We start from the raw sequence: 25437 nt of genomic DNA, 5'->3' as shown, positions 1-25437 counted from the left end.
TGACTTACTGCTCATTGAGTTTTGTAATGTTGTGAACCTTTCGCCAGGTCAGCACCATAGCACTGTGCTGTTACTGAAGATGGGGTAAGTTTGTAGGTCATGGTGGAAAAGGTTAAAAAGTGAGGGTGAAAGGACTGGCCCAGTGGGACACCACTGGATTGATTCTGAAGTTGGAACTTTAGTTTTATTCAGATCCAGGGTCTGTCTACCTTTCAGAAAGTTGACTTGTAATTTCTTATTGTTTTCCTCCATATTAATATCATGATTTTTTTTTTTTTTTTTTTTTTTTTAATAGTGTTGTTAGTGAGGGTTGTTTCTTATAAAAACAACTTAAGATGAATTGGGTTAGTATGTAAAGTTTGTCTATCTATCTATCTATCTATAGCCCGATGCCCTAATCCTGCAAAGGGTGGCCGCAGACAAAACGCCTCCAAGTCGCTCTGTCACCCACCATTTGACTACCCTCCCCCCAGCTCATTCCCCCCTCCCTCATATACCTCTCAACTCCATCCCTCCACCTCATCCTTGGTCTTTCCCTCCCTCTCCCTCCCTCCACGTCACCTACATACACCCTTTTAGTCAGTCTTTCATTCTCCATTCTCTTCACATATCCAAACCACCTCAGTGTATTTCTCCTAATCTCAACCACATCCACATCCACCCCACAACGTTCTTTCACTTTTTCATTCATCAACCTGTCCCTCCTTGTCACTCCACATGCTCGTCTCAAGTAACTCATTTCCACTGCTCTCACTTTTGACTTGTTCCCCTCTTGCAAGGTCCATGCCTCGCTTCCATACGTTAGGGTAGGGATCACAATACAGTATTATCATGCAGTGACTTCTTAACTTCCATACTAACCTCCCTATTTCTCATCACTGCTTTCAGTGAATCAACAACCTTCCTTTCCTGCTGTACCTTTTCCCGCACTTCATCCCCCAAAGTTCCATCCTTACTCATCACACTACCCAAGTACTTGAATGCACTCACATTCTCCATATCCATGCAATCCAACCTCACCGTGCATTCTGTGACTTCATTCCTCTCAAACACTTAACTTTACTCCTGTTTACATTAACTTGCAGATTCCTCATCCTACACACTGTCCCAAATTCATTCACCAAACCTTGCAACTCCCATTTATCTTCACTCAACAATACTGTATCATCAGCAAACAGCAACACCGGAATCTTCCAAATCTCACCCTCATTCATTAGAGCCTCCCCCACATCCACTGCCCTACCTTGCACCTCCTTTACAACCCCATCCGTGTATAAATTAAACAGTCATGGAGACATCACACAACCCTGTTTCAGTCCCACGTTGAGATCAAAGAACTCACTTAGCTCACCATCCACTCACACTGTAGCCCTAGCTCCTTCGTACGTACGCTTCACAGCACTCAACACTTTCCCCTCCACTCCATATATTCTCAGTACCTGCCACATACCTTGTCTATCTGTTCTGTCATAAGCTTTCTTCAAGTCCATGAAGGCAGCATACACTTTCTTTCCCTTCTTTAGATACTTCTCCACTAAACATCTTAGAACAAATATCTGATCTACACACCCTTTTCCCTTCCTAAATCCCCCTTGTTTTTCTCCAACTAGCTCCTCTGTTATATGCCTAACCCTATCAATCTGTATTCTATATTTTTCCAGTCATACAGAGAAGGCAAATACCCTTATGGTTACCACATACTTCTCTCTCCCCTTTACCTTTGTATAAATGATCAGTTATACCTGATTTCCAGTCCTCCGGAACCCTCCCTCTTCTCAAGCCAATCTACATAACTTCCATATCCACTCCACTACAATCTCACCCCCATACCTCAGCATTTCACCACACACTCCATCAATTCCTGGGGCCTTTCCCATCTTGATCTTCTTCATTGCTTCCACTTTTTTTGCCCTACTGATCTCTTCCTCGCTCCTTTCATCTCTCTTTCTCCCAGCCATTCCCCAACCACTTATACTCACACTGCTGTCACTCTGTACATTTAACAAATCCTGAAAGTGCTCCTTCCATCTCCTCAATTTCTCTCTCTTCTCCACCAACAATCAGTTATTCCTATCTTTCACTCCCCTACTATTACCCCTTTCACACTGCCTTACTTTCTTTACCTCCTTCCAAAACAATTTTTTACTCTCCCTCCATTTCACACTCAGATTCCTTCCAAACTCTTCATCCACTTTCTTCTTACTCTCCTTCACCAATCTCTTCACCTCCCTTCTCCTGCTCACATATACCTCTCTCCTCTCTCTCTCATCTTCTCCCCTATCCCTACTCGCTAACCATTCACTATATGCCTTCTTCTTTTGTTCTGCAGCTTGTTTCACCTCATCATTCCACCATGCTGTCCCTTGCACACCCTTGCATCTCCTCGTCACTCCACAAACCACCTCACACTCTGCGCCTATCTCTTCCATGAATATCTTATGTACGTCTTCCACCTCTTCCATCTATTCTAACTCATACCTTCCCAACCTTTCTTCCACTATGTTCCTATACTCTGCCATTTTCTCATTGTCTTGCAATTTCTCCACTCTTGTGACAGGAGCTGTTTCCTCCTGTCTTCCCCTTCATCTCTTCACCCATTTTCTTTGCAGCTTTACCGTGGCCATCATTAAGTGTTGGTCCGAGACTCCATTCCCGCACCCTCTCCACACTCTTGCATCCAACACTTGTCTTCTCATCGACACACACATAGTCTGTCATTGCCTTTCGTTCAACAAGTTCACCATCCATCCTCCTCGTTACTCTCCACGTATACCTGTGTATCATCTTATGCCGAAAGTAGGTGTTAGCTATTGCCAACCCCTTACCAGCACAGATGTCCACCAAAGCACTACCATTCCCATCTACTTCAGCTGGCACACCCCACTGACCAACCTCTCCATCCACTCGTACATTCCCAACTTTGCCATTCATGTCTCCATTCAAAAGCACTCTCTCACTCCTCTCAAACTTGTCCATACATTCTTCTACACTTGCCCAAAACTCATCTTTCACTCTTGCGACTCGGTCCTCTGTTGGCGCATACGCACACACAGTCACCCAAGCTTGTATACCTACTTTCATCCTCACTCATAGAATCCTTGCATCCACTGTTCCATACTCTCTTATATTCTCCTTCCACTTCTTGCTTATCATCAGACATACTCCCTCTCTTGCCCTCTCATTCTCATTAACTCCTGCACATATTCCTAAACCGTATTCTCATTCTCTCACCTTACCATTTAGTTTCAGTCAACCCACATATATCCACTCTTGCATCCTCAAGCACTTGCACAATCTCTGCTTTCACTTCATCATTCACTCCTCTCACATTCCATGTCCCCACTCTCAGAATGTCCATTGTCCGTTCCCTAGTCATCAACGTATGGTCTGTCCTGGTCCGAGGCGCTTTATTCGCTTGTTTAGTTTGTTCATTTTACGTGGTGGGGCATTAACCCACCACCAACCCTTTTAGTCGCCTCATACGATAATCAGGGACACTGAGGGAGTATTCTTGAAACCCCCCTACCCCCAGGGGGTTTGTGATGATTGAATATTTAGTTTGGAATCTCAGCTGGGAGTCATGTAGATGGATGTGGGAGGTGATGTTCTTTAGTATTAATCTACTCATGGTCAGTGGAAGGTGTATAGAATAGTGGTGTTGGTAGGTACAGTGAAGAACTATTGAATGGTTACCAGGCTCGAGTTTTATTCTTGTGATGTGAAAGAGAACATGCTGAAGTTTGAGAGTATGTGTAATATAAAGTCAGTGTCTCACAGTTCTGTCATAAAAATTTCACATATTCTTTTTTATTTTTCAATCTGGACAGTTTGTAGTATGATGAAAGAGCACACAGGTATTTCAAGTATAGTATACCACAGTATACCAATTTTTAGGTCAGCATCTGCCATACTGTAGTCTGGCCAAATGTTTCAGGATTAGAATATTTGAGACATTGCATCCAAATGCAACATCCTTTAGTTTCCACAGTGGACTGTGTTTGATGACAGGGCATATAGTAGCATTTGGGTATACTGAATATTATCTGAATAGTTCTGTCCACTTAACCAGGGCACAATATTCCGTCTGACAGCTTTAGATATTCCACCTGGGTGATACTGAAGCATTTGTCTCTTTTCTGGGTGCTTTATATATGAGTCTTCCTCATTGCCCAAGATCATCATCTGTCCATCTTTGGAACGCCCTCATAGTCACTCCAAAGAAGGAGCATAGAGTGAAAAAATTGGTTTTTGCGACATCAAAATCCAGTTTTCACTCAAAGGCAAGTGATTTTTTTTTTTTTTTTTTTTTTTTTTTTTTGATGCAAGGAAGAAGGAACCAAAGGCCAAGAGCCCGCAGTAACAGTTCCCTCCAAGAGAAAAACAAAATACAATAGAGAGCCAAATTCAAGATCCGATCATTTTGAGATGCCTGGACACACTACGTTTGAAAGACTGGAGATCATAGGCAGGAGGAAATACAGACAGAGGGAGACAGTTCCAGAGCTGACCTGTTGCATAAATGAAAGACTGGAAGTAACGGTTAACTCTTGCATTAGAGAGTTGGACAGAAAAGGGATGAGAGTTTGCTGCCAGACGGGTGCTACGCGCCCGTCGTAGAGGTGGAGGAATGCAAGCAGACAGTTCAGAGGAGCAGTGACCATTAAAGTAGCGATAGAAAAGAGATAAAGATGCAACAGTGCGGCGAAGAGACAGAGGTTGAAGGGAGTCAGTAAGAGGAGGAGAGTTAATGAGACGAAAAGCCTTTGACTCCACCCTATTGAGAAGAGCTGTATGTGGGGAGCCTCCCCACACATGAGAGTTGTACTCCACACAGGGGCGGATAAAACCCCTGTATAGAGTCAACAATTGTGCAGGGGTAAAGAAAGAGCGGAGTCGGAATTTGAGAGACACCTCCTGCACTGAGCTCTGGTCATAGTACTGTACCTTTGATTATTCTTCCTTTGTGCCACACTGGGTAAGAAGCTGTGACTGAATAAATTTTCACTCAAAAGGGTGGTTTCCCAGCACATCTCACAAAGTGAGTACAGGAATTAGTCATATGACACTCATTTTGAATGAGTGGACAAGATATTGAAGACCTTGAGGGAAAGTGTCAATGCCCCAATAAAGTATTTAGACTGGATACAAGAAGCAGCACACCTTATCCTCTGCTGTGAATCTGGAATGATTCCTCCTGTTACTATTGAAAATAGTAAGAAGAATGAAAGCCTCTTCTTTTATTAGGGTACATCTAAATCTATTTGCTACGAGTGAAAAATGGAGTTTGGCCTTGGAGAAATATGTGTGTTGTGTTTGGACGTACTGTATGTGTTCCACCTCCCTAATGGGTTTTGGCCTTGCAGAAATATGTGTATGTGTTTGTATGTATATGTTTCACCCCCCTTATGAAATACATTATTATATCTTTGTTTTCTTACAGCCACATGCTGTCTATGCCAAGGATGTGTTGGATATTGAGCAGTTCAGCACTGTGAAAGGAGTCAACCTTGATGCTACGGATGATTCGTTTTACTCAAAATTTAACACAGGGTCTGTGTCAATACCATGGCAACAAGAGGTGAGTTAAATGGTGATTGAATTGTGTTTATTAATTTCTGCTTTAGGCATGGTTAAGGATGTGTACCAGATCTTTGCATTAAAACAGATAGTAGAGAAAGCATACAAAATGGTTTGCAAGGTTATTATGAATCTGGAATAGATGAATGGAAAAGAAATGTATGAAAGATGTTGCTGGAATAGTGTTGAAACAGACTGTCTAGAGCCTATGATGGTAGTGTGATGGTAGTGATGCATGCTTAACCGCAGGTGGATGTCTGAGTGATTGTTCCAGTATTAGTGAGAGTGAGAAAAGGATTTATGTTACATTTTTCAGTACATGCTGTATGTGGATGGGATTATAGGGGAAGATAAAACTTAAAGTTGTAGAAAGGGGTGGGGATGATGGTTAATGGTTAAGGTTGGAGTATCTTAAATATAATTTATCCAGATGATGCTGTGTTTCATGCTGATAGTGAATACGATAGAAACTTTGCAGACTGGTTGAAATTTTGTGAATGTCTGTTAGTGGCTTCTTCTGAAAGTAAATGCAGAGAAAAGTGAGATGGTAGTTGTTGAGAGAGACGGTAACTCTCATTGTGATGTGTGTTGAATAAAGAGAGGCTTGAACTGATGAATGAATCGTGATAATTGAGTACCATAATAGAAGAGCTACATGGGCACAGGAAGTGGAGAACAAAGTGGCAAAGGGAAGAAAAGTGACTTGTTATGAATATCCTGGTACCAAAAGGAAGTCAGAGTATGGAGGCTGTAAGAAGATTACATGAAGGTATGTTTGTGTCCACATTAATGTGTAGGTGTAAGGTCGGTATTGAGGAATGCAAAAAGTCAAGAGTAAGAGCAGTGGAAATTGGACTGTTGAGGAGTGTGTGTGGGTTACCAAGAGTGGATAGGATTAAAACTGTGTGATTTCCAAAAGATGTTAGGTAATGGAGTTATTGACGGCTGCTGAGATGGTTTGGTTATTATAATGAGAATGGAAATAGATGCAGCATCCCCTTAATGTGGGTGGCCTTTCCTAATTTGATTATGATCAGTTGGAGAAAGCAAGAAAAATTAAAATAACTAAGTACAGTATGTCCTCGATAAACAAAAGGGATAGGGACTGAAAAAACCTTTCGTAATTTGAAATTTCGTATATTGGAACAATTTTCCCCATTGAAATATACTGTACATAGAAAGGGGAGGATGCATCCCAGGACCCCCTCTGACCCCCTACCTAAACTTTACCCCTCCTATTTTGAAGTAAATAATACCTGTAGAAGTACGTAATATCTGTAGGTGTAGAGAACAAAGTGGCCATTTTCTTGTACATCTCCTTTTTCTTGGTCACAGTCCCAACGGTGGAAACTGCAAGGCCTAAAGCATACCCAATCTCCGAGACTCCCTGCTTCTCCTCGTGGCGTCTTATAATTTCCAATTTCCCCTCCAGAGTTAGAGTACGGTGCTGCTGCTTCTTTGCAGTGGGCTCCCCCGATGCTGGAGATGATGCAGGGTGCTTGGGAGGCATGTCTAAACAGTACAAAAAGGTGTAGAGCTATGAAAATATCCTCACGCACAGCGAGGCTGCGAGGAGGGACATGGACTCGGTTCCGGGACAATTCATCATGAAGTCAATTTGCCATCAAAACATGGACAATTCCCCGTCAGGACAATTCGTACCCAAGATGATTCCCCGTCATTCTATAAATATACTTAATATTAATTGATTAATACGACAGTACAATAACTAATTTCATGGGGAACTATCAACAGTGTAGGCTTTGGATATTAATACTACAATAACTAATTTCATGGGGAACTATCAACAGTGTAGGTTTTGGATATTAATTATAATTTGCACTTGTAGTCAATAATTGCTTCTGTCTCACTGTAGTCGACTTTGAATTATAATCTGGCTTTAGCGATAGGTGGTAGCGACCATCATCCTCTCACTTGATGTAGTGACGCCTACTTCTTCCTTAGCCTTTATCATTCTTTTTCTGTGCGCGCCCTCCTCTCTTCCTATTTCTCCCAGGTTTCCTGTCACATCTTATTGTTTTTCTTTCCTTTACAGGTGGCTTTACATTGAGTGACAAGCCAAATGGATTCCTGTAAGCCAAGAAACCATTTACAATGCTGGGTGGTAACCATATAACCAAACCATACATGCTCCCTGCGTGTCAACAAGTGGGCTGGTGGAGGGTTAGTGCCCCTCTCCGTAAAACAAATAACAAGGTCAAATGGCCACCTCTTACAGGATTATGGCATCTGGCAATAGATAGATAGATAGTCTCCCATAGCTGTCTTCAGTCATTTTTTTTTAAATTTTTGGATGAAGTAGGTTGAGATTGATTGATTAGCTGAGAATGTAGACGTAATATGAAGATTATTCATATAATTTTAGAGTATGTCGATCGTTCACTTGAGGTTATTAGGCATTTATATGAATGCCAATGTCTCATATGCAGCCTTATGTTAAACGATGAAGTGAAACATCGTACGGCACCTGATTCATGTTTCAAAATACCTGTACTGTATTTATATTTTTTTCCGTTAATACCAACTATTTGATGCCATATTTTACATTTAGCATAAAACGAATAAACCACCATCATCTTTATAACTCATATAACTCAAAAACTTATATCTATCTATCTATCTATTTATTGCCAGATGCCTCAGTCCCGTTTGGGGTGGCCACAAACAAATCGCCTCCAAGTCGCCCTGTCCCCCGCCATTTCACTCCCCTGCTCCCAACTCACACCCCCCTCTCTCATATACCTCTCCACCCCATCCCTCCATCTCATCCTCGGCCTCCCCCTCCCTCTTTCCCCCTCCACCTCACTCACATACACTCTCTTCGTCAGTCTTTCACCCTCCATCCTCTCCACATGGCGAAACCACCTCAGTATGTTCCTCATAACGCTTCCTATCACATCCACATCAACACCACAACGCTCCTTTATATCCTCATTCGTCAGCCTGTCTCTCCATGTGACTCCACAGGCTCCTCTTAAATAACTCATTTCCACTGCTCTCACTCTTGACTTGTGTCCTTCCAACAACGTCCAAGCTTCACTTCCGTACGTTAGAGTTGGTATCACAATACTGTCATGTAGTAACTTTTTCACTTCCATGCTCACTTCCCTGTTTCTTATCACTGCTTTCAAAGAACCAGCACCCTTTCTTCCTGCTGTACCTTTTCAAGCACTTCACCCTCCAAACCTCCATCCTTACTCATCACACTACCCAAGTACTTAAACGTACTCACATTTTCCAATTCCTCACCATCCAACCTCACTGTACATTCACTGACTTCACCTCTCTCAAAGACCATCACTTTACTCTTCCCCACATTCACCTTTAGATTCCGTTTCTTACACACTCTCCCAAACTCATCCACCAAGCCTTGCAGCTCCCTTCCTCTTCACTCAACAACACAGTATCATCTGCAAACAACAGCACAGGGAGTTTCCAAACACTATCCTCTCTCACCAGGGCCACTCCAACATCCACTACCCTACCTTGTACCTCTTTATTACCCCATCCATGTACAGATTGAACAACCATGGAGACATGACACATCCCTGTTTCAACCCAACTTTCAAAGAGAAAAATTCACTTAGTTCACCATCCACACGCACTGCAGCCTTCGCACCATCGTGCATACTCTTCACAGCATTCAACAACTTCCCATCTACTCCATATATTCTTAACACTTTCCACAATCCTAGTCTATCCACCCTGTCATATGCTTTCTCCAAATCCATGAAAGCCGCATACAACTTCTTTCCCTTCTCTAGAAACTTTTCCACTAAAGATCTGAGAATGAATATCTGATCTACACAACCTTTTCCCTTCCTAAAGCCTCCCTGTTCTTCTCCAACTAATTCCTCTGTTCTTTCTCTAACTCTGTCAATAAGTATCCTACCATACACTTTTCCTATTATACTAAGAAGTCAAATGCCCCTATGATTACCACACACTTCTTTTTCCCCTTTTCCTTTGTACAAGGGAATAATTATACCTGACTTCCAATCCTCCGGGACTCTACCTTCCTCCCAGGCCAATCTGCACATCTTCCACATCCATTCTACTACTATCTCTCCCCCATACTTGCTAAAAAAACTAATATGTAAATAAGTGATGGGGAATCGTCCTGACAGCGAAAAGTCCTGATGGTGAATTGTCTTGTTATTGTGACGGCGAATTGTCCTGAAACCATGGACCAAGTACATCTGGCCAAGAAGTACATCTGGTCGGCCAACCCGTTCCTCACCGCTGATGGTACTGGGAAGCACGCGAAAAATTGTTTACCAGAGAGAGGTTGTTTCGTTTCCTCACCGCAAGTGAGCGCTCATTTTGAATTTTTCTTATTTCCTTTTGTATCGTTTTTCGTATCATCGAGACCTACTTTTGTATTGTGGAATTTGTCCTATATTCATCGCTTTTGTAACCGAAAATTCGTACTTCGAGTTTTCGTTTATCAAGGACTCACTGTTATGGGCTTATTTATGGCTCTCCTGCTTACACTTTACAGATAATTTGACTTTGAAATACTATGCTTATGCAGTGTATTTCTATGCAGTTATATTTAGTAGGCACTCTGTTGATAGTAATTCTCCTAGTGTGTTATCCTTTCCTTTTTGTGGATCCTCCCCACCCCATATACTTGTGGCTGATGATGATGACGATGACGAGGAGGGGGAGGAGGATGGTGGTGATGATTATGGTGGTTTTCTTTTCTTTTCCATCCTTAGCCAGATGCCATAATCACAATGGGGGTGGCCACAAACACATCTCTTCTTTGCTGCCTTGTCCTCTACCATTTTGCCGCCGTACCCCCTGACATACACCCCCCCCTCTCTCATATACTGTACCTCTTTACTCCATCTCATCCTCTCATCCTCAGTCTCCCTCTCCCTCCTCCCTCCTCGACTTCTCTCCCATACACTCTCCTAGTTTGTCTCTCACTCTCCATCCTCTCCACATGGCCAAACCACCGTAATGCATTTCCTCTAATGCTTTTGTTCACATCCACACCACAACTCTCCTTCTCTTCCTCATTTGTCAGTCTTTCTTTCCATGTAACTCCACTTACTCCTCATCATATTGCAACCGCTCTCACTCTTGGCTTGTGTCCCTCCAACAAGGTCCAAGTTTCTCTTTCATATGGAGTGGGGAATAGAGCGACATTTTTACTTCCATTTTGTAACTGCTTTCAAATAACTAGCAATATGTCTTCCCTGTTGCACCCTTTCCAGCACTTCATCCTCTGAAATTCCATCCTAATTCATCACACTACCCAAGTACTTACGTGCACTCAAATTTTCCCTTTCCTTACTGTCCAGCCTCACTGTGCATTCAGTGACGTCGTTCATCTTGAAGACCACAACTTTACTCCTCCCTACGTTCACCTTTAGATTCTTTTTACTACATACTCTCCCAAACTCATTCACCAAGCCTTGCACTTCCCCTTTGTCTTTACTTAACCCGTCACGTCCCGAGGTTTTCCACACCTCCGACATCCCCCAATCCTGAAGTATTTTCGAAAAATTTTTTTTTTGCTAAAACCTCCGCTTTTGGTGAGAAGCATCGAAAATTCATAGAGAAATTGCTCACCTGAGGTTTAAAATACTCAATCCAGGTAGGAGTTCCTCCTTACCTGACTGGGTTTTCTAACATGCTGGCACCAAAGAAAACGAGTTCTATGGGAGGGTAACTATTTTATCCACTCATAAACGGTATTTATTTATTTACTTGGTACGAATTTATATGTAGTATGAGAGTATATTGGTTTTCAAGCAGTAATAAAGGCATTATAAGCATTGTTTCACTCACTAACTAATCACCATACCTGACCTTTTTTTGCCACATTACCTGATCATTATTTCTGACTGTTTCTTCTTCTAATGCTGTGTAAACTTTGTCCTCCACATTGTCATCGATTGGGGAATCACTCTGGCCCTGAATATCTTTACTGGCCAGGTCACTGGTAACAGGTGAATTACCGAGACAATGGCGTGAGGGGGGGAGGGGGGAGGTTATGCGGTGTAAGGCATTGTCCCTGCTTGGCATCTTGTAGAGGAATAGAGGAAGGTGTCCCATGTGTACATACGAAAAATCACGCACAAAAATTGAAAATTGTCCAGATTAGGGACCTTGTAATTGCACGACGTACCGGTACGTCGCCGGGACTGGCAAATGCAAATCGTTGCAACGTACCCATACGTTGACGGGACAGGGCGGGTTAACAATGAAGCAGCATCTGCAAACAACAGAACAGGAAGTTTTCAAACTCTGCCCTCGTTCATTGGGGCTGCTCCAACATCCACCCCCAAACCTTGTATCTCTTTTATAACTCCATCCATATGCAGATTGATAAACCGTGGAGACATGACGCATCCCAGTTTTAATCCAACATTGAGATAGAAAAATTCACTCTGTTCGCCATCCACATGCACTGCAGCTTTAGCACCCTTATTCTGTACATACTCTTCACGGCATTCAACAGCTTCTGTTTTGCTCCATATATTTTTTTTATATTTTCCACATCTCATCCATTGACTTTGTCATATCCTATCTCCAAGTCCACGAAGGTCGCATACAACTTCTCTCACATCTCAAGAACCTCTCCGCTAAATGCCATAACAGGCCTATAATTTTCAACAGATTTTTTGTGGGCTAGACAAAACTTATATACTGTACCTGCATACTTCAAACTTAAAATTAAACCAAAATGCTTAAGTCTGCAGACCATCTGATATTTTTCAGTTTGATTCTACATAAAGGGTGATGCTTAATGAGGCATGTATGTTTAGTGATGAAGTTGGTTGTTTAAATAAAAGGCTTCACTCTCTGCCAGTCTGATCTTTCAACTCAAACTGTGACATTTTAATTAATATGGCCATTGTATATTCTTGTTGCAGTATGCTGCACCCTTTTCAAGATTATTCCTACATGCCCGTGGTGGGATTTGATGGAAATATACCACCCTGCCATTAGTCTTTTGGAAATTATAAAATAATAAAACTAAGTACAGTAAAAGTCCTGTAATCTGAATGGCAGGGGGCCGAGGGTTTTTCAGACTACTGTTTTTTTTCAGACTACTGGTTTTTCCGGACTATTGGGAGGGGCCTCTGAAAACATTAGAAATATGTACAGACGTCGAAATAAGTTTGTTTTCTTTTGTGTGGACTAAGGTGTTTGTAACACTGACCGATGGAGAGGTATCCCCTCCTCCTCCCTTCCTCATAGTCCCACACTCCCACTCAACCCCCCAACTTTTTTCTCCTGCCCCATAACCCCACCCGGTACCCTCCATACTCTCGTTCACAGCCAGCTTGGGGTTTCTGTACTTCAAGCACCTCTCAAATTACGTGTAGTCCGAACAACTAATAAAGGCATAATACAGCATATATCATAAACCAAGTTAGGAACAGGTTTACAACACTGGTGTGTGTGTGTGTGTGTGTGTTAGAGAGAGAGAGAGATAAATCTTCTGTGACTAAATGTTGCGGTAGTAGACACCACTTTTACAGAGAGAGAGAGAAAGAGAGAGTTAAAAGACAGGGAGCGACAGGCTGAGAGGGAGAGCGAGTGGAAAAATGAGAAATGAGTGGACAGTTACAGAGAAAATAAGAAGGGAAGAGGCAAGGAGAGAACAACGAGAGCTAAGAAAAGAGAAAGAGAGTGAGAAGAAGAGATAGTGAGAGGTGAAATGAGATACAAGCAGTGTGATAGGGAAAGAGAAGAGGGGGATGTGAATAGAAAAGCCGGGAGACAGGGAAGGAGAGACAAAAGAGGAGACAGCTGAGAGAAAATGGGAATGGAGCAAACATAGAAATATGGTAACAAAAGGAGAAAGTGGGAAAGAGAGCTGCGGAACCTAATGCATAGAACGATAGAGAAAAATTAGGGAAAGAGGCAAGGTAACAGGGAAGAGGAAGAAAGTGTGTTATTCTGGCAAGGACGCAGGGAAAGAACTAAGCAGGATAAGACGAAAGCATTGAGGCTGAGTAGAATGAATGTAACATTCTAGTAAAAGGGGAGGGAGAGAAACAGAGAAATCAGAGAAATTCGCAGAGAGAAAAATAGAGATTATGAGTGGGAAGGAAATAGGTTAATTTTTAGGGCAAGAAAGGGGGGGGGGGGATGTTAATAAGGGGAGACAAGGGGAGGGAGAGGAAGAGAGGGAGGGAAAGATGACAGATTTCAAGTGACAGGGAGAGACGGAGAAAGAAGAGAGAAAAAGAGCATGCAGTTATTACTGGGGGAAGAAGGCAGTGAAAGAAATGGATTTAGTACAATTTAAAAAATATGGAGAGAGTAATGGAGAAAAAAAGACATGTAACAGATGAAAAAAGTAAGACAAACTTGTGACAAAGGGAGGAAGAAAGAAGAGTGAGGTAAGGAGGGAGTGACAGAGGGGGAGAGATGAAGGAAAGCAAAGAGAGAGGGAGGAAGGTAGGGACTGAGCAGATAGCTATAAAGAAAGGGGAAGGAGGGAAAAGGGAACTGGGGATGAGACAAAGGATCCAGAGAGAGAGAGAGAGAGAGAGAGAGGGGGGGGGGCAGTACATAGACAGGCACAGACAGATAGGTCGACAAATATTCAGAAAATGTGTGTGTGTGTGTGTGTGTGTGTGTGTGTGTGTGTGTGTGTGTGTGTGAGTACTTCCATCCCTGTGTCACTCCTATAACATTGTTCCATTTTTTCACCTCCATGTTTTCTTCCTCTCTGTTTCAGTTTCTTCTCTCACTCACTTTTTTTATAAGTATTTCTCCCGATTGTTCTTACCATTCTAAGTCTCTCTCTCTCTCTCTCTCTCTTGCAGTATTCTCTTCTTCCTCTCCATTCCTTCTCACTCTTCTTTCCACCTCTCTTTCTTCCCCATCTTACATAATTTTACATTCTCTCTCTCTCTCTCTCTCTTGCAGTATTCTCTTCTTCCCCTCCATTCCTTCTCATTCTTCTTTCCACCTCTCTTTCTTCCCCATTTTACATTCTCTCTCTCTCTCTCTCTCTCTCTCTAGGAGTAAAGAGATTGTTCCGACCATAATATGGCCACTTCCTGAGTTGCTATGGTTGCTTGAAAAATACATACGTTGACTTAAAAAGAGTTAAGGAGATTTAGGTATCAGGTTCGCCTGAGGGCTGTGGGACTTTTTTTTAGTAGAAACTCGTAGACTACGAGGTCAGCTCATTAAAGTGTTTAAAATCTGAATGGGTTTCACAGTCATTACGTAGAAAGTTGCTTACTCTTAACATGGACTCTGTACACAACCATGGCTGGAAGCTGTAAATGAAAAAATTTACCAGTAGAATTACGTGAAAATTTTTTCACGTGCAAGATCTGCTCCATATGGAACTGACACAATATGGACGTTGTTAACACTACAGTAGAGAAGTTTAAGGGATTCATCGGCAGGATCTTACACTAGAATAACTTTGAATTGGCTATGTATTCCCAGGCAAACAAGAAGTATCTCCATGGTATGGGCTGCATAGTTATTAAGATCCTAACTTTTCCTTGTAACTCCTCTCTCTCTCTCTCTCTCTCTCACACACACACACACACACACACACACACACACACACACACACACACACACACACACACACACACACACACACACACACACACACAGTGTAGTAAACCTTTTCCTTTATTTGTTGTTCGGACTACACGTAATTAGAGAGGTACTTGAAGTACAGAAACCCCTAGCCGGCTGTGAACGAGAGTATGAAGGGTACCGGGTGGGGTTATGGGGTCAGAAAGAAGTAGGGGGGTTGGGTGGGAATGTGGGATTATGAGGAAGGGAGGAGGAGAGGATACCTCTCCGTCGAGCAGTGTTACAAACACCTTAGTCTATGGAAAAGGAAACGAACTTATTCCGACGTCTGTACATGCTCATTAAATAAACACTTCAGATGAAATGGGTTATTGTTTTACTCACTGGAAATGCATAGAACTGTAAATGAATAGTTGCAGGCAGGTACACTCACTCCAGAAAGTATCGGTGCACTGTGGGTACGATGTCATCCGGAATGATTCGACCATGTGGCAATGATAACCTGTTAATACCTGTATATATTATAACATCTACAGCCATTCCCTACTCATTATGAAGGACACAAGAGGTATCTGATATAGCAGTCATTTATCGTCAGAGATACCTGCATGTGGGAGGACGGAACCGCAATTTCCAGTTTCCTTTGTTCCGTGTGTCATAATATTTAACACATAGTCTGCACCGATACTTTCTGGAGCGAGTGAACATCCAAGTTGAAGACCAAGTCCAAGCCAGATAACTCCTTTGATAAAGCCCAGAAAACTTGGGAAAAAATAAAAAATCTATCTATCTGTCTATCTATTGCCAGATGCCATAATCCCATAAAGGGTGGCCATTTGACTTTGAGTTATTTGTATTACGGGGAGGGGCACTAACCCTCCACCAACCCACTTGTTGACACGTAGGGAGCATGTATGGTTTAGTTACATGGTTACCACCCAGCGTTGTAAATGGTTTCTTGGCTTACAGGAAACCATTTGGCTTGTCATTCAATGTAAAGCCACCTGTAAAGAAAAGAAAACCAATAAAAAGTGACAGGAAAGATGGGAGAAATAGGAAGAGAGGAGGACAGGCACAGAAAAAGAATGATAAAGGCTAAGGAAGAAGTAGGCAGCACTACATCAAGTGAGTGGATGATGGTCGCCACCACCTAGTATTGGTGGTTTGATTGAAGGACTTTAACTCTACTATTATGATTCAGTTTATGATCAGTTTGGATCAAATTTAGAAAAATTCAATGAAACTTGCATTGAATTGTTTGAATTAAAAAGAAAAATCACTCCAAGTGTTTCTTCCTTTTTATTTTCAAATTCAGCCCCATAAGCCCAATGTTGTTTTCTTTGATATTAAAGGTTAGTCATCTTCCATAACATAACATGTCTTTGCAGCACACACACACACACACACACACACACACACACACACACACACACACACACACACACACACAGGGAGTCATCAGAGGTAGACGTGCGGCATCGGCGCTCTGTACCAAACCAACACGGCCATTGGCATTACCTAAATTAGTATCTTTGAATGAGTCAAGCTCTGTACCAGGTTAGATTAAATGACTTTTCATTATTAAAAGGAAAAAAAAAAATAAGTTTAAACAAGACTGGTTCAAACAGAACAAAGAACCACGAGGAAAAAAAATGCGCTGAGTCAGCTGGGTTTGTTTAGACTACAGCAACACGGGGAAAGTGCACATACTCTGTAAGTACATACTCTGTTCATTTAGTATTACAAAATGGATACATATTTCAATAAAACAAGTTTGGAAAAGAAAAGGGATAAAAGTAAAAAGCAAAATGATGATTTCTACCAAGAACTGGTTAAGTGGAGACTCACAATAGACTGGTTGAACGTGTACACAAACTAGAAATGGCTTTCAAAAATGAAATTGCTGAAATAAATAAGCAAATGCACTTGCAAAAGGAAGAGATAGAAAAACTAGGAAGGGAGGCCAATAAGAAAGACACAACCATCAGTGAACTAACAGTGGAATTGAGTATGCTTAGGAAGAAAGTCAGTGAAATGGCAAGTACAGTAGTCAATCACGAGAGTGTTATGGAAGAGTTCAAAAATGACACAGAGACAATTAGGCAAGCAAGCATTCGTATGGACCAGAGCAGTGATATTGAGGAGAAGATAACACAGGTGAATGAAGCTGTGCAAAGCTACAAAAATGATGTAGAAACCACGTATGCTGAAATGGTGAAAGTAAAGAAAGACTAGAAACAAGGGTGGAGGAAAAAAGCATTAAAAAGGAAGTGAAAAGAATCATCCAAAACAATCCAAAGTTAGTCAGAGATTCAGTAGAGATAAATAAATCAATAGTAATCACTGGTATAGAAGAGGAAGAAGTTAAAAACAAGATCACAAGAGACAAAAAGGAGATGGCAAATGTAATGAGCTTACTGAAAGAAGTATCAGAGGAAATCTGTAGTAAAGACATAGAGGAACACAAAAGGTTAGGGAAATACGAGAAAAGCAAGACAAGACCTCTAAAGGTGACTTTCCAGAGTGTAAACACAGTGGAAGAGATACTAAAAAATGCAAAGAATCTTATGGAAAAAGATGAGTTCAAAAATGTATGGATAAAAAGATGCCTAACACAAGAGAAACTGGAATTACTTAAAGAGAAAAGGGAGGAAGCAAAAACAAAAAATGAGGGAAGATCAGAAGAGGAGGAGAAGAAATTTTTTTTTACAAAGTAGTAGGATTGCAGGTACGAAAGTGGTACACAAACAGGATGGAAGAAAAAGGAGGAAGGTAGTAGAACCATGTCATGACAAGTATATAAACAAGATGATAAAGTTGATGTACTCAAATGTGGATGGAATGGTATCTAAATTACTAGAGATGAATGATTATGTCAGAGAAAATGAACCACAAATAATATGCCTAACTGAAACAAAATTAATACCAATGGTATCCAATGACATAATAAACTTAGAGGAACACAATATATGGAGAAGAGACAGATATTTAAGAAAAGGAGGAGGAATTATAATATTAACTAAGAAAAATCTAAAAGTCAAGGAAATAAAACTAGATATACCATCACAAGTAGAACTGATTGCAGTAGAGATCGACACATCTGAAGGTAAAGTAATTGTAGCCAATTTGTACATGCCACCCAGATCAAACACATGGGAAAGAGATGAATATGAGGACCTGGCAGAGAGTACAGTTCAGAGTATAAGATCATTGCTACATAAAATGGAAGAGAAATCGGAAAGAATTATACTAACTGGGGACTTCAATACAAATATAAATTGGAATACTCTAGATATAAATAGCCAAGAAAGCTGTTCAGACCAAAAGCTCCTGGATCTCGTGCAGGAGTTTTTCTTAACGCAACATGTGAGGGAAACCACCAGAAAAAGAGGACTTGATGTACCTTCAGTGCTAGATCTAATATTTACTAGGCAAGAAAATGACATTGACAGTTTAATATATCACCCTCCACTCGGCAAAAGCGATCATGCAGTACTAAATTATAACTTCAGGATAGCATATGACATAGTAAACAGCAATGACATTTACAAGAAGAGCCTAAACTATAAAAAGGGAAATTATCAAGACCTAAAGAAGTATTTCTTAGAAGTTGATTGGGAAAAGGAGCTTAGAGGACAAGATTTAAATGCTGTATGTAAAAAATTTTGTGAATTTTATGAAATAGGAGTCCAGAAGTACATCCCACAGCACAAAGAAGCAGATAAGAAAATACAGAAATGGTTCAATCAAGAATGTAAAAAATCAAAAGAAAGAAGAGATTTGTTGTGGAATAGATACAGAAGACACAATAGTGAAAGGGCGTATAATAATTACAAACAGGCAAGAAACGACTATGCAAGAATAAGGAGGGAAGCCCAAAAACGGTTTGAGGAGGATATAATAAATAAAAGTAGTGATCAACCAAAGCTGTTTTACAGCTATATCGGAAGCAAAACCAAAGTAAAAGATATACTACAATCCATTACGGACGAGGGAATCACTTATACACAAGAGAAAGATATTTGTGAAGCACTAAATAAGAATTTCCAATTAGTTTTTACAGAAGAAAAAAATTTTGAGAGGGACTATGTGGAACACGCATATCCACACATACTACCAGATGTACAAATAGCAGAAAAAATAATACAGGAGGAGTTAAGTAGATTAGACAGAGGAAAAGCAAGTGGTCCTGATGAAATTTCATGTTGGGTATTACGAGAATGTGCAAAGGAGTTAAGTAAACCATTATTTTTAATTTTCAAGAAATCCTTGAGTCAAGGTAAACTACCTGATATTTGGAAAAAAGCAAATATTGTCCCCTTATTCAAGAAAGGAAATAGACAAAATCCACTCAACTACTGACCAGTATCACTGACCAGTGTTGTAAGCAAGGTATTAGAAAAGCTTATAAGAAAAGCTTGGGTAAATCATCTAGAAGAACACAGTATGATAACAGAAAGACAGTTTGGTTTCAGAAAAGGAAAATCATGGGTTACTAATCTGTTGAGCTACTATGACAGAGTAACAAACACAATACAGGAAAGGGAAGGATGGGTGGACAGTATCTATTTAGATTTCAAGAAAGCTTTTGACACAGTACCACACCAAAGACTTTTATGGAAACTGTACCATTAAGGAGGAATTCGAGGGAAACTGTTTTGTTGGATGCAAGACTTTCTCATAAAAAGAGAAATGAGGACAGTACTAAGAGGAACTTTGGGGGATGAAGTACGTGAAAGAGTACAGCAGAGAAGGAAGGTTGTTGGCACACTGAAAGCAGTGATGAGAAATAGGGAGGTGAGTATGGAAGTTAAGAAGTCACTGCATGATGGTATTGTGATCCCTACCCTGATGTATGGAAGCGAGGCGTGGACCTTGCAAGAGGGGAACAAGTCAAGAGTGAGAGCAGTGGAAATGAGTTACTTGAGAGGAGCATGTGGAGTGACATGGAGGGACAGGTTGACGAATGAAGAAGTGAAGGAACGTTGTGGGGTAGATGTGGATGTGGTTGAAAAGATTAGGAGAAATACACTGAGGTGGTTTGGACATGTGGAGAGGATGGAGAATGAAAGACTGACTAAGAGGGTGTATGTAGGTGAGGTGGAGGGAGGGAGAGGGAGAGGTAGACCGAGGATGAGGTGGAGGGATGGAGTTGAGAGGTATATGAGGGAGGGGGTGAGTTGGGGGGGAGGGAGTCAAATGGTGGGTGACAGAGTGACTTGGAGGCGTTTTGTCTGCGGCCACCCTTTGCGGGATTAGGGCGTCGGGCTATAGATAGATAGATAGACTAAGAGGAAACTACTCATCATGGAAAGAAGTGACTAGTGGAGTACCACAGGGTTCGGTGCTGGCACCAATCATGTTTTTAGTGTATATAAATGATATAAACAGTAACACTGGAAATGAGAGCTATCTGAATATGTTTGCAGATGATGCAAAAATACAAAGGAGAATGACTAACACAGACTCTTGTAAAGAGCTACAAGAAGAATTAAATAAACTTCATGAATGGAGTAGTGCATGGCAAATGGAATTCAATGTTGACAAGTGTCATGTAATCAAGTTTGGTAAAAGTGGAAAAAGACCTAATTAGGATTATAAGTTAGGAAATAAAATCCTATTCACATCAGAAAGAGAGAAAGACCTAGGTGTGATTATCAATAACAGACTATCTCCGGCTGACCACATCAGCAAGAAGGTACGAAACATGTATACACTGCTTGCAAATATGAGAATAGCATTCACATACATAAATGAAGACATGCTAAGAAGGATAATAACATCATTCATTAGACCAACCCTGGAATATGCATCAGTAGTCTGGAGTCCTCATCTCAAAAAGCATATAGACAAGATTGAAAAAGTTCAAAGGGCAGCTACAAGATGGATACCAAGCTTAAGGGACCTAAGCTACGAAGAAAGACTAAATAAACTGAATCTACCAGCACTACAGGAGAGAAGGAAAAGAGGTGACATGATAATGCTATATAAGTGCATATCAGGAAAGGAGAAAATAGACATAAATGATTACTTAACATATGGAGAAGCATCAGCAAGAGGACACTGCAAAAAACTGCATAAGAAGAGAGGTGATAAAGACGTAAGGAAATTCAGTTTCCCAAACAGAGCAATTGATCAATGGAATGCACTACCGAATGAAATAGTGTGTGCCAAAACAATTCATAAATTTAAGGATATGTACGATAAATATGGTTTAAGACACGGGACAGTACGAGCTTGACTCATTCCTGTAAAGATACAATTTGGTAAGAACACACACACACACACACACACACACACACACACACGAACAGCCGGAGAGAGCGGACGTCCCAGGCATCGCTCCTAACCTTGAGTAGTTTCAGGAATTTTGTCTGTCCTGTCTCCTAGGGTCTTTCTTTAAATTTAAAATAATGAAAGTTAGTAGACTACCAAAAATGTAAAGATTTGTTGGCAATAGTATACATGAATGTTTGTGGCTTATTCGGTAACAGCTGTTTAGGTACTTTACATTAAACATCCGTCTGGGTCCGAGGCGCTTTATTTGCTTTTTTAGTTAGTTCTTTTTACGGGGTGGGGCACTAACCCACCACCAACCCTTTTAGTCGCCTCGTACGACAAGCAGGGATACTGGGGGAGTATTCTTGAAACCCCCCTACCCCCAGGGGTAAGGTTGACGAATGAAGAAGTGAAGGAACGCTGTGGGGTAGATGTGGATGTGGTTGAAAAGATTAGGAGAAATACACTGAGGTGGTTTGGACATGTGGAGAGGATGGAGAATGAAAGACTGACTAAGAGGGTGTATGTAGGTGAGGTGGAGGGAGGGAGAGGGAGGGGTAGACCGAGGATGAGGTGGAGGGATGGAGTTGAGAGGTATATGAGGGAGGGGGGGGTGAGTTGGGGGGAGGGGAGTCAAATGGTGGGTGACAGAGTGACTTGGAGGCGTTTTGTCTGCGGCCACCCTTTGCGGGATTAGGGCGTCGGGCTATAGATAGATAGATAGATAGACATTAAACATGGCCGAAAATGTAAACAATGAGGGAATGGAATTTCAAGGATTTGATGCTAATTCTAATGTCATGGACCTGGTGAAAACATTAATTATGAGGATTAGTGAACTCGAAAAAAAAGTAGAGAATCTAGTGATAAAGGATGTGTCAGGAAATACGGAAACCACCATACAGAGTCTAATCCAGTCCAACGAAACAGCCAATGAAGAGATAAGGAATTTGAAGAGGGAAAATGTTGAACTGAGGAGGAATCTTGAAGAGAGTACTAATAAAACGGAGAAGGTGAGTAATGTATTAGAAGAACATAAGGCAAAGTGGGCACACGTAGAAGAAGAACAGAAAGAAGTGGTCAGCTTAAGAGAGATCATCCAGGAAGAAAGGGAAATGAACAAGAAAGAAATGGAAGAAAATGTTGTGAAAATACTGAAGAAAAAAGAGAAAATAGTGAGAGAAACTGTAGAAAGGAACAGATGTGTGGTAGTATTTGGAAACAGGGAAGAGGAAGAAAAGGTTAGGTTCGCAAGACTCGAGAGAGACACGAACATGGTGAGAGGAATATTAGGCAAGATTGACCCCGAAGGAGACAAGTGGGTAAAAGAAATTGAGGAAGTAAGGAGGATAGGGCCTTATAAGAAAGGGGAAACAAGACCAATGAGAGTCAAGTTTACATCAGAAAGTGTAATAAATGAGATACTTAAAGTGACCTGGAAATTAAGCAAAGAGGCGGGGATGGAAAATATTATAATAAGAAAAGATCTGAATGAAGAAGAAAGAGAAGTTTTAAAATCATTAAAGGAAGAAGTAAAGAAAAAAATGATAAGAGGACAGAGGAAGAATGTAATACTTTTTTTTTGGAGAGTATTGGATATGAAAGTAAGGAAATGGTATTTAAGGAAATAGAAGTGAAGGAAACTAGGGGGGATGGTTGTGAAAGATCAGAAGTTGAGGAAGTGGTACGGACAGAGAGTAGGAGAGAAGAGGGTATTAATAATGTCAAAAATAATTTGAAGGTGATATATACTAATGTTGATGGTTTCATATCGACAAGGATTGAAATTAATGATTTCTTGAGAGAACATGAACCTGATGTCATGTGCTTTGTAGAGACCAAATTAAGAGAAGATATTGATGTTCATTTGGGAGATGGTAAATACAAACTGTGGAGAAAAGACAGAAAAGAAAAAAAGGGAGGAGGAGTGATGATAGCAGTGAAGAACAACATAAATGTAGATACTGTGGAAATGGGAGAAGGCAGGGCTGAAGTGATATATATGAAATTAGAAACTGGAGAGAATGTTAAGAGAGATATGGCGGTAATGTATGTTCCCCCAAAGACGAGAGCATGGAAGAATGACGAATACCATGAGATGTTGTCAGATATGGCTAGCTACTTGCAAAAAATAATTGAGAAAAGCAATAATATAATTTTGGTGGGTGACTTTAATTGTAAAAAGGTGAACTGGGAGGAATGGTACTCGGGAGGCGGCGAGGATTCGTGGGGCACTATGTTATTAAATATAATAATGAATAATGTGATGACGCAGTGGGTCAAAGAAGAGACACGGTTTCGAGGTGAGGACACACCAGCAAGGTTAGATTTACTGTTCACCAAAGAAGCCGATGTAATAGAATCATTGGAATATCTCTGTCTTTTGGGAAAAAGTGATTACGTGGTCATTGAGTTCCAGATGTTAATAGGAAACGTCGAGCCAAGAGACGAGCTTCATAGACAGGGAAGATACAACTTTGGCAAAGCAAATTTTACAGGATTGAGAAACTTTTTTGAAAATGCGGATTGGAGAAAATTCAGAGAAACAAGAGAGATACAGAGGAAGTGGGATATCTTTCTAGACCTCTATAATTTGGGAGTGGAAAAATTTGTACCAAGAGTAAGAGGGAAAGAAAACAGGAAAAAGGAGTGGTTTAATAGAAGGTGTATGATAGCCAAAAAAGAGAGAGATAAGGCGTGGAACAATTGGAGAAAGAGAGGTAACGACAGAACAAAGGAAGAATATAAAAGAACAAGAAACGAATACACAAGAATACGTAGGGAAGAAGAAAGGAATTTTGAAAAAGGTATAATTGACAAATGCAAGGATGAACCCAAACTGTTTTATAGATTTGTTAATGGCAAACTGAAACAAAAGGAAGGAATCATCAAGCTGAAAGTAGATGGAGAGGTCTTTAAGGATGCGGCAATGCAAGCAGAAATAATGAACAAACGTTTCCAGTCAGTTTTCACTAAAGAAAAGGAGCTTGTGGAAGGGGAAGGAGTGATTAGAAATGTTCCGGTGATAAAAGATATAAAAGTGGAGGTGCAGGAAGTGTATAAATTACTGGAAACTCAAGATGTAAGGAAAGCCCCAGGACCTGATGGAATTTCTAATTGGGTACTGAAGGAATGCAGAGAACAACTGGCGGATAAAATTCACAGCTTAATTGTATGCTCACTGGTAGAGGGGAAAGTGCCAAAAGAATGGAAGAGGGCAAATGTGGTACCAATTTACAAGGGAGGAAACAGGGAAGAACCCCTGAATTATAGACCAGTGTCTCTAACCAGCATGGTCGCAAAATTGTGTGAGAGAATCCTGAAAGACAGATGGATAAAATATCTAGAAGAGATGAATGTTTTGGCTGAATGTCAGTTTGGATTCAGAAGTGGAAGGTCATGTGTTTCAAACTTGTTGAGCTTTTACTCAAGAGCGATTGATGTGGTACAGGAGAGAGATGGTTGGGTGGATTGTGCGTACTTAGACTTAGAGAAGGCCTTTGACAAGGTACCTCATAAGAGAGTAATGTGGAAACTAGAATATATAGGAGGACTAAAGGGGAAACTTCTGGAATGGATGAGAGACTTTTTGAGAGACAGACAAATGAGGACAGTAATAAAGGAAAAGATGTCTGGATGGAGGGAAGTAACAAGTGGAGTCCCTCAAGGCTCAGTGTTGGCGCCAGTAATGTTCCTGATTTACGTAAATGATATGGTAGATGGAGTGAACAGTTATGCGAGTCTGTTTGCTGATGATGTAAAGATCTTGAGGAAGATAGAGGTTGAGGAGGATTGTAAAATACTGCAGGAGGATTTGGATAGGATACACAATTGGAGCCGGACGTGGGAAATGAAATTTAATGTAAAGAAATGTAAAATATTGGAAATGGGTAAAAGTACCAGGAGACCATCACTGAATTATTTTTTGGGTAATGAATTAATCACAAAAAGGAGAGAAGAGAAAGATTTGGGAGTGCTGGTCCAAGATAGTTTGTCACCAGAAAAGCACATTAACAAGATAGT

General features: G+C 40.9%; 1 protein-coding gene across 1 annotated transcript in view; it reads left to right on the top strand.

The window, feature by feature from the left end:
- LOC145414965 (G protein-coupled receptor kinase 2-like) overlaps positions 1-25437 on the top strand; it is an 854061-nt gene that overhangs the window by 716656 nt on the left and 111968 nt on the right. Inside the window, exon 11 of the mRNA XM_080284376.1 lies at positions 5441-5578. Coding sequence (XP_080140502.1) covers positions 5441-5578 — 138 coding nt within the window. The remainder of the gene's footprint in view (positions 1-5440; positions 5579-25437) is intronic.

Source organism: Coenobita brevimanus, chromosome 101 (genome assembly GCF_032717465.1).
Source record: "Coenobita brevimanus isolate Jiangsu-jjx chromosome 101, ASM3271746v2, whole genome shotgun sequence".
Taxonomy (NCBI): domain Eukaryota; kingdom Metazoa; phylum Arthropoda; class Malacostraca; order Decapoda; family Coenobitidae; genus Coenobita; species Coenobita brevimanus.
Note: the sequence above shows the minus strand (reverse complement) of the source record. Positions and strands in the feature narration are given on the sequence as shown.